This window comes from Plectrocnemia conspersa, unplaced genomic scaffold (genome assembly GCF_051122295.1).
Source record: "Plectrocnemia conspersa isolate PC_06_02 unplaced genomic scaffold, ASM5112229v1 ptg000010l, whole genome shotgun sequence".
NCBI lineage: Eukaryota > Metazoa > Arthropoda > Insecta > Trichoptera > Polycentropodidae > Plectrocnemia > Plectrocnemia conspersa.
Genome location: NW_028277174.1, coordinates 5,109,916 through 5,120,617, shown reverse-complemented (window position 1 = coordinate 5,120,617; position 10,702 = coordinate 5,109,916). Strand labels below are relative to the sequence as shown.

Below are 10,702 nucleotides of genomic sequence, written 5' to 3'. Positions count from 1 at the left end.
AATTACTTTTAATTATTTTTTACTTATTTTTTCAGCAGCAATATTATACTGCCGATGTCTCGAAGACGATGGTGGTAATGATCTTCATTCAAAACCATGCTTGGATACGAGTATTTCTCCTTCATATTTGCAGGGACGACCTTTCAGCTTTTTCCAAGGGAGCAAAAGTTGGTTAGTAAGTGGTCATTTTTTTAATATTTCCATTTCATTTGAATTCACAGTATTTCATTATATGACATGCATTTTTCTGGCTTAATTCAAAGGGTCCTGTTTAGTTCACGCCAAAAGCAATAAAATCGCGCCATTGCGTTCGCAGTTGTATTCAACAATATTACAATTTAAAATAAATGAGAATCGATTGAAGTTGATTAGTCAGTAGTCGTTTTTTTTAAATATTTCGATTTCACTTAAATTTATATTATTTCATTAAATGACATGCATATTTCTAGCCAAGTTCAAGAGGGCGTCTCTATTCAGGGCCGGCCTTAGGTTATTTAGCGCCCCAGGCAAAAACTAAATTTGCGCCCCCCCCCCCACCATAATAATACTTTAATAACTCGTTACATGAGCGCAAAAATATAATTCAAATTAAAGTAATTTAATATTACATATATTTGACACCATACTCTTTTTTGCGAGTGTGGGTATTTAAGAATTTGTAGTTTTATTTTCGTTGCGATTTTTTACGCGTGAAATAATCTAAAGAGTACACAGTAGTGTATACAAAAAAATATCAGATTATATTCTTTAACAATATTGTTTGATAATTTTAAGTGAATATTGCGCCTTTATTTGGTATCACGGCGCCCCACAAGATCTAGCGCCCCAGGCGTTCGCCTGTACTGCCTGCCCCTCGAGCCGGCTCTGTCTCTATTTACATACAATCCACGTTAAAATCAATAAAATCGCGCCATGTTAAAATCAGTAAGACTTTTTATAACAATATTACGACCTACAATAAATGAATAAACACTACAATAAATAAACCGAATTTTGACTAATAAAAGATCGCAACGGCGCCGACACGATTATATTGCTTTTGACGTAAATTTTTGACTTCTGAGAAGTGATAATTGTTTTTGCGCCCTCCTATTGACCGAAATTCAGTTTGAACATATTTTGACCAACACTCGTTCGTAGTAATATCGATAATATTTTTAAAACATAGTGTAATATCGAATTGTAAATAAACTATAGAGCAGTATGCGAGGTGCGATATCTGTCTATACTTTTTCTTCCGCTTATTTTCCACTTAGCGATTAGTTAGCTAAGTTTGTATTTTGAAATTTAACTAATGAAAGTTCTAAAACTATAATTAGTTTCAAGTTGGATTTGGTTAATTCATATAAGTTAGGTTATGGTTTGACAGCAAATGGGCGTTTTGAAACTGCATAATAATAGCAAAGGGGGTTTACTTAAGATCCCAACCCAGCATTTATTGTATTTATATAGATATTTAAATTATTTGAAGCAATGTGTAGTATTGTTTACATATAATATAGTTATACATCACAGAAAATGAAAGGTTAGGAATACCGGCGACACGCTCAGAAACCAATGGCTATGAACATTGGTTCTGATTTTGGCCCTAACATCTGCATAAGTGGCCTACATAAATACGTTTTAAAATTTAAAACGCCAAGCGCGTGTTTATTCCCTAAACATTAGTTAGCAATTAACCGTTTATCAGTGTCGTCGTGTCTTATTCGGTGTTATCGACGACACTGATAAACGGTTAATTGAGATTTTTAATCGATGTTTGGGGGAATAAATACGCACACGGCGATAAAAAACGAAGTTTTAAATTTTAAAACGTTGCTGGCCATTTTCGCAGACGTTAGAGCCAAAAGCCGGAAAAGATGTTTATAACAATCTGGTTTCTGAAAACATATGTATTCGTGCGTAATTATCATAACCTTTCCGTGAATTTCAATACACAGTTTGTACAGAATTGTTATTTCTGTATATTTAAAAAAGTTAATACAATGCATTCCATTAAACACAAATAAAAACGACACTTTCTTAAAATACTTTTAGGGAGATTAGAATGTAATTTTTAAATAAATTATGTCATCAAACTATTTAAGTATACTGAATAGATTATTATCGTTTGGCAATTTTTTATATTCGAAGACCATAGAGCAACTGACATTTTGTCTAAAATAATTAAGAGGTAATTTACAAGCTCAATGAAAATAAGTCTGCCTTCAATAATTCGACTATATTAAGACCTCGTTTCCCCCCAGGAAATGAGGCCACAGTAGGCAGGGACGTCCCGTGGTCACAGACGAGTAGGCGGTTGCCTAGAAGCCGAAAATTGTGGGGTGTGGCAAGTGGTGATGAAACACGGATCACGGAAAAATCCATGTTTAATAAAAATAAAATATGAATATTAATTTTCAACGGTAATACTATCGAGTGACTTAATTACGAGATGTGCAAAAGTTACCTTAATCCACAAAAAAGTGATACATCATGTATAGAAAACTAGTCGCCATTCTGTCGGCACCTGACAAGTGACTTGATATAATTCTTCGCACTTCACTGTCAGCAGGCTTTAGTAGACCAGCAACGCGGTTGTTGTTAACGTCTTCTTAAACAATTTATTGACAATTCGCGTTCTGTGTGATACGTTAAATCGTAGCATACTCGAATATGGCACTATTGTCTGGAATCAGAGGGAATTTCTTAGATACATTAACAAGAAAGAGTTCGGATCATATCCGTATTTGTATCCTAGTGCCTTCATTGCACACGTATGGGATTCGAACCCAGGTCTTTCAGGTCAATAGTTTGAGATTTATACCACTCATCTATCGTGCTGGTTTAGCTTTTTTATATTTATATTTTTAATTTATTGTAGTTATTTTTTGATTTTTATTATTAATATTGTATCCATATAAAATATTATAATAAACTTGTACTATAAGTCGATGTTATTTTTACTAATTACTACTCATTTTTATTATTTTTCTGTACATAATCTGTTTTGTTTAATTAGTACAATATTAGACTTTCTGTGTAGACTCAACAAAAATATCAGGAGCTAAAAATATGTAGTATATCACAATATTTATATAGCATTCTAATGTGATTATTATGTTAATTAAATAAAACGAACATTTTAATTCAATATATAACATATATTTTCAACTATAATAATAAACAATAAAAAATAGATACACTTACAAATAAAGTAAAAATTAAAAATAAAGCTTTCAAAGAAAAGCGAAACAAATACAATATATTATTAAAGAAATGTTTTAACTCTTTGATACGCATTATCTAAATTTCGAAGTATTATAGAAAATAATACAAAATATGTTCATAAAAAATGTGATTTTTTTTTTGAAGCAAATGCCCATTAAAATGTTTTTGATATTTTCTTCACTGCTAAAATTGGATATTTGGAAAGTAGCAAAAAAAGTTCGGCAATCAAAGGGTTAATACAACAAATACAATACTGTCATTAGTGGCTTTAATCATTAAACAGCAAAAGAATAAATAATAAATTCTGTGTGTATTTTACAAAAGAAATATGTTATAATATACTATTTTATTTGGATTTAAAAAAGTGACAGAGGCGTCTCGTGAATAACATATTTATTTAACTGTAACTAAATTCTTTGCATAAATATATTAATATAAATACATTCATATGTATATTATTATTCGTTAAACATTAATTAGTTTTGCCTATCATAAATTTCTCGATTCACGGCCAATTAAAGTACGACAATACATTTTAATTAAATATCATGTTTTGAGTTTGAGAAGCTATACTTACTAATAAAATAAAGCTTAAATTATAGCCTAGTTTGTACTAGTGTGTGGTTCTCAAATGAGGAATCCCTAGATTTATTTACATACATATCTAGATGTATGTATTATATCTATATATGGAGTTATCTTGGAAACAATATAAATTATTACTAATATTGCAAAGAAGTATTTTATAAGTAACATGGCAGATTCTAAACAGGATTATTTTGGTCATACCATTTCGGAAACGGTCCCAAATTATTATGCTTCGAAGTTTTTCTCCTTCCATTTGTGGTGGTAGTGGGTCTCTGCTGTCTCCAAAACTCTTGCCTCTTGTTCAAAAACTGGACAGCCTCTTCAGCATGTATAGCAATATTATTAGTCTTCTTATCAGCCACATTCAAGTCCGGATTTTTCAGCAAATTTTCTAAATACTCCTTATCGACGCACAGTTGCCCCAGAAGCTGTCTCGACAGCTTCTTCTCTGGATCCTTAGCTTTCTTTCCAGTTCTCGGCTTTGTCGGCGTCTGACTCTTAGAGACATCTTTGTTCGAATCGACAGGCGTGGATACCGAAGTAGCGTTAATAACCTTAACGTCCATGAGAGGCTTATTTGCACCGATGGTGTTTTCTATAGCTTCCTGAGCCTTCTGAATTCCGAGACGAAAGCCCTCCAGTTCCGGTCTCGCCCTAAGCCCTCTATGGTAAAACATGAGACTCAATTCGAAATCTCCTAGATAGTACAAAGCTTCGGCTTTTTGGTATATAGCTTTGATGTAAATCTTATCTATTTTGAGGGCAGTTTCGGCATCTTCCAAAGCAAGCTTAGGTTCACCCAGAAGTAGATAACATTTGCTCCTCGCTACCAGGGCGATTTTTTCGTTTGGATTCAACTCCAGTGCCTGAAAAATAAAAATGATATATGAGTCATCTTTGTGAAATTTGAACACGACATGCAAAACTACTCGTATGTATCGAATGTCATGTTTATGCATCGTAAGATTGTAAATTTACATATAACGCTAAATTTCCTGGCAGTTGATTATCAACGGGTCTTTCGTAAATTAAATAGCTTAAACTAACTCATTATAAAAACAATCGCTCAAGGGAACAATTAGCTAATATTTACACAAATATAACCATAATTAGGATAAAGTTAAACTCAAATTATTGATACGCAAAAAATGTTTTAAATATTTATGAACAGCTAAAAACTTAGATGACATTTTATATTTAAAGATTTATAAGTAGTAAAATTATTCTGCAGTGTGTTATTGCAGGGCGATTTTAAATAATCGACTAATTATTGATATGCTTAGTAATGGCTAAAGTCACCCTACTATGAATTATATCGTAAAGTTACATTGTTTACTTTATTCACTTCTCAAATTTCTCGAGAATTCTCGAGAAATCTGAGATCTGAATAAAAGAAATCTGAATAAAAATTTTTTTTTGGATTATCAAAAAAGAAAAATAGCCTTTAATCGTTTTGCATTCTGCAGATTCCCATGCGTAATTTCTTATTATCGGAGCGGGTTCTTAGATCATCAAGGCAAAGATAAAACCGCCGGCCGGTTAGAGTAATAGAAAATCTCAAAATAATATTGGTCATTCAAATACTTTAGATTCACATTTTTAAACATCTGGCACGAACTTATTCAGGAGGCTTTCTAATCTGAGTGTTTTATTTTATTTCTTAAGCAAAAACAAGGCAAGTTCGAGTGTTAAAAATTCGTAAATATTTTTTTGTCATTCCTAGACCCTTATTAAAAAAATGAACCGCCTTTACTTATGCAACGTTATAAAAAGAACAGTGGTTATAAACCTCTTTTAAAAATATTCGTAAAAATTTAGTTTTATATAATAAAAAATGTTTTAACAAATTTCTCGATAAAGATGAATTCTTGATTTGATATTTTTTTCGAGAAATTCTCGAGAAGAAACACTACATAGTACAGTAATTTTTACATAATGTGAACTTGTAAAATTACTCCGTGAATGGAAATATTTTTCTAGATGAAAAATATTTATACATTGAAAATTTTATTAAATTCATCCTATTTTTCAATAGTTTTGTTATATGTTGACCAAAGTTGTTCTAAAAATGTATGATGATATGTTTGTTAAAAAAATAATTAGCGTGCGTAAAAACTATCCACATACATTTACGTCTGGATACTTATAGTGATTATTATTATAAATAAAAGTAGACCTTGTTAACAAATCCGATAGCCGTATCGACGTTTCCAGCACGAATCTCGTTTCTCCCCAAAGCGAGCAAAGTTCCAGAATCCGCTTCTTCAGGCAGCGAAAGAGCTTTTGTCCTATCCTGCTTCATCTTCTGATTGAGCGATAGCTTTATATCCTTAGATCCCATGTTGACAGCAGCAGCCCTGTCCTTATCCGTGTAAACCTCTTCTTCGTGCCTCCTGCATTTCTTCTTCTTGGCGTTCACTTTGTTCTTCATCTCGATCTTGATTTGCTTGAAGATCTGTTTACCCGATAGCATTTTCGACGACCCTTGCTTCGGTGAAGAGCCTTGATCCTTGGATCCCGAATCGGCCCCGTCCAAGGATGTCTGTTTAGGCAGATGGAGGGTGTCATACCTCTTGTGTCCGGACCTGGTCTCCTTAGGCTTTTCATCCTCGGTGCCTAGGTCGATGCGAACGAAGCTCTGCAGGAACTCGGTCTCCTTGCTGAGACCCAAGATCTTACTCACTTGAGCTTTGGCTTTCTCCTCAGCGGTCATCGCGGTTACATCACGTGTTTACACCTCGGAGGGTTTGTTAAGTGTGGCTGGTGTCGGGGGCGTCGCGCCTTCGGCACCACCGAAGTTGCCATGGAGACACCGCCACCCACCTGGTTGATCAATTCCATCCGAGTGGGAATCCTCACCCTTTGACACACATCATTCCGGCAATAATACGCCGATTGATCGATTTCGATAGGCGCAGTGGTGGGTATCGGGGTTGGATGTGCCAAGAACACTGAACCATTCCAAATCAATTTTTTTGATTGGAATTTGTATAAATACAGAATGATCCACTAAGCAGTTTGCATTTGATTAAAAAATCAATATATAAACATTACTAAGATAATAATATCATTGTCGTTGATTTTTTTAAAGCTTTGATTATGAAATAAAATAAAAAAAACAGGAGAGAAAAAAAATACTTTTAAGTACAAAAATAAACATTTAAAATCTCTTATTTTATATAGTCCTTGTATATGCCATTTATATTTATGTGATATTATCAGATGGAAAGGTTAATAAAGAATTAAAAAATGTTTGTGATAAATTTACAAAGTCTGCCCCTTTCTGTATTTCTCCTTTTTATATTTTAATGTTCTAAAATTATTTTGCTAAGCGTATATTTGGATTCTCATTTTGTTGTAGTACGAAGAAACTAGGAACTTGGAGGACGTAAAAATGGACATTTTAGTATTTATCCTGATTAGGGATTGCAATAATACCGAAATTTTCAATATTGGTATTACCGAGAGAAAAAGCAGTCAATTATTATTTTAATTAATTTACCGAAAACATAATCCGAGTGCCGCTCGCATTAAACTAAAGCATTCGAATACCTGGCAACTATTGTTTCTTATTGGGTGAAATATATATTTTTTTTAAAAAATAACACGCATTTTTAAAAAAAATAATTTAAATGTAATTATTGAGACTTATTTATTGCGACATATGTTTAGTAAAACATATTCTGTGGACTATTTGGAAATAGAACAACTTTCCTATATGCAATACCTGCTTTTATTATCACTTCGCCAGTCATCCCTATCATAAATAGGACGTGGTCATTTCTTTGTTACATACTTACTGGGAACTACTAGGTACCGTTAGATGAAGCAAATAAAAAAATATTTTTGCTACTACCAGTATTTTATTTTTAGTACCGGTAATACCGAATGACAATTTTTGCTCCAATACCGGTATTACCGGTATCGGGCAAAAATATTATTACATTATTTATATTGTTTCAAAAGAGATAAAAATTAACAGCAACCATTGAGGAAGTTTACAGCTGTTTAATTCAGAAATATGCGTAATTTCTGAAATTTCGGCATTTACAAATTTTTTTTTTCACTATTATTTGATTGTAATTGTATTTTGGATTGGAGCCTATTGAATGATCTTTTATGGCTTTGTTTAAATTATACACTAGAATGTTTTTATCCTTAATTCAACTCTTGAGGTTATCCTTTTCCAAATATGTGCTCAGAAATATGAGCCTACAAACAATATCCATGCTCATTCAACATTCCTGTTCTTTTTTAAGCAGGGTTTTATTTTTTTACCTATTGGTCTTATTTTAACTTAATTTGATTATGACATTTTAATTTGAGTTATATATAGCGCAATGGAAATTCTACTATAATGCAACATTTGACTTAATATAATAAAACAGCAGCTAAAAATAATATATTTATACAAATTTGTACCAAAATATAACACTGGAAGTTAAAGCAGATTTTAAGTTAAACCGTATATTATACAAAAATACTAATTTGAATACCTTAGCTTTGTGCGAAACATATCAAATTTTAAAAGTAAAAATCTTTGATATTTTGAATAAATGTGGCCTTACACTTTGTGGAATATTGTATACTCAATTATTCTCAATGTAGGGCTGTGTCATGTAGACTCCATGAAATATCTAAGATCTAGACAAACTCTAAAGAATTCGAGACTGCTTTAGTTGCTCCATATCGGATGATCGAATGAAAACTGATGATTTAATCGGGCTTCTAAGTCGCCTCGGCCAATTCAGCATAGCTCCGCTTGGTTCGAATTTATTCTGAGAGGGATAGTACTGTGTCAAATTCTAGCTGAATTGACACAATACGGCATTGTTCTCGTTTATATACCCTTAATGTTCTTTTTAATCAGTAGTCGTCTGATCAATGTCATGATTCGAGGTGGAATCAGACTCTTTATTATTGTCTTGAACATATCTTATTAGACTCGTTACGTGCGTATATGTAACGTTAGTTTCGAAATAACTAAAATTGTCAACGTTATTCTATAGCATGTATAATTCGGGATTTAGGCACCTGTTTGTAACGCAATCCTTCGAATTTGGCACCGACCTTTTAGTGTACTTATTCAGAGATGCAAATGAATACCGTTTTAATGGACGTCCATTTTTTTTTAGAAAATCAAGGAGACAAATTATGTTAGTTTTATGACTCTTTTGGCGAGGCAGCGATTATGGTCGGTCCCGACTATATAGAGATAATAGCAGTTTCAGTGAAAATGTATTAAATTATTGTGCCTTGCTAGAACATATATATATTTAGGAGATATAATATATAATTAAGCATGAGCAAACAAACATAGCTTGTGTGTTTGATAGTAAAAAAAAAAAAATTGCGTTGCGCGGTTTATCGAAATCAATTTGAATGTTATTTATTAATTGTTACGTATGTAATAAATTTGGAATTATTTACCTTAAATTTAAGTCCACTATTTCTAGTAAACTTTTTCATTCATCCAAATTTATCAATGTTATAATTCAATGAATGAAAATATTATAGACTCAATGAAGTCATAAGTGTTTTATTAGTTAAGATTGCTTTAGAAATTGTACAATTTTTGAATTAAATATTTGCTTTAGAGATTAGATTATTTTAACTGCAAATATAATTTTTGCCCAGATATTATTCATTGGCAATTTAGCATTAATAAATTATACAAAGCAATGAAAATTTGGCAATAAAGGAAATAAATTACTACATAATCTAAAATAAAATCGTCGCAAAACTAGTAAACGACGGTCGTTTGTTCATTTATTGCGCGTCACGATTGCCAAATATATTAAAATAAACTGACAATTTTGCAATTGGGTCGCACTATCAATATTAAAAATCAAATACAAAACATATTGAGCCATTGTTAATCTATTGCGGAATTAAGTGAGCAATAATACACTTTCGATTTTCGTGTCGAGTGTCGTTGTTGTTCGAAACGAGTAACTAATAGACGATACAAAGCGTCGCTAAACACTTTTGCGAAACTTGTCTCGTGTCACGTTTGATCGTTTTTAATGGCTTTCGCGTTTGTTCGCAGTTTTGACGACGCACGCGAAGCTCCTCGCCGTTTGCTCCATTTCGAATACTATCGATCGACACACGAAGTGTTGAGTTTGCTTGAAAATAGCGAAAACTTTGCAGTTTTCTACGTACGATTTTGGCGATTCTCCAAGTTCATGATGTTCGAATAAATATTGTTTCGTTGCATGCCATCGCTTATTTAAAAATATGGTTAAAATGTATAAGTTTAGTAATACAATACAAACCTGTTTGTACGACGTGAGAGCTTTGGTATAATTCCCATTTTTCAAATATCCCGCCGCTTCGTCGCAGTGAATTTTCGCTTCGGCGCAGTCGCTGCGTTCTTCTCTTGGATTTTTTTTCTGACGTCCTGCCATCTATTGGATCATATTAAAATCATATTTAAATTAATACAATATTTTATTTGGTTCGAAACTTTGCTAAGAGTTTTATTTTATAAATATTTTTATATGATAACAGATGTCTTTAAAACTTGACTGGATAAAATTAGGTTTTCACATATACTATTACATATTAAATACCTTAAAATGTTTCAATACGACTTTATGATATTCTTATACGAAAAGAAAATACTTTTTAATCCATAAATTTAATTATTCGTAAATTTATACATATATTTTTTATGTATGTATAACATTTTCATTATTCAACTGTATAAATAGATATCGTCTGAATTAGATTCACTTGGCTTTGCTTTGAATATTGCCTTGAGTTTTTTTATAAGATTGAAAAATGGGTAAACTTTGAGGTCGTGTAATTTGATTAAATATAGGGTTGGCGATTCGTGGCCCGCGTGAATTTGATTGATTTTAATATCATGCGTACATAATTTGGATAAGCTTGATTTCAA

The 10,702-nt window shown here is 32.1% G+C and overlaps 2 protein-coding genes across 2 annotated transcripts in view; one reads left to right on the top strand and one right to left on the bottom strand.

Annotated features, from left to right (window-relative positions):
• The window catches only part of LOC148230395 (uncharacterized), a 32,908-nt gene that overhangs the window by 879 nt on the left and 21,327 nt on the right, over window positions 1-10,702 (top strand). Inside the window, exon 2 of the mRNA XM_088196102.1 lies at window positions 36-171. The gene's annotated coding sequence lies outside the window, so the exon portion shown is untranslated. The remainder of the gene's footprint in view (window positions 1-35; window positions 172-10,702) is intronic.
• Window positions 3,296-9,870, bottom strand: LOC148230397 (outer dynein arm-docking complex subunit 4). The gene is made up of 2 exons (XM_088194521.1): window positions 5,975-9,870; window positions 3,296-4,664 (listed from the first exon to the last, which is right to left on the bottom strand). The coding sequence occupies exons 1-2, from the start codon at window positions 6,509-6,511 to the stop codon at window positions 3,975-3,977; spliced, it is 1,227 nt and encodes a 408-aa protein (XP_088050647.1). The 5' UTR covers window positions 6,512-9,870; the 3' UTR covers window positions 3,296-3,974.

What these genes read in the sequence shown, in the direction of transcription:
- LOC148230397 (XM_088194521.1), bottom strand. Translation starts at nt 6,511, where the DNA reads ATGACCGCTGAGGAGAAAGCCAAAGCTCAAGTGAGTAAGATCTTGGGT. An exon ending in CTATCGGATTTGTTAACAAG is followed by an intron (nt 4,665 to 5,974) that starts GTCTACTTTTAT and finishes TTTATTTTTCAG; the next exon opens with GCACTGGAGTTGAATCCAAA.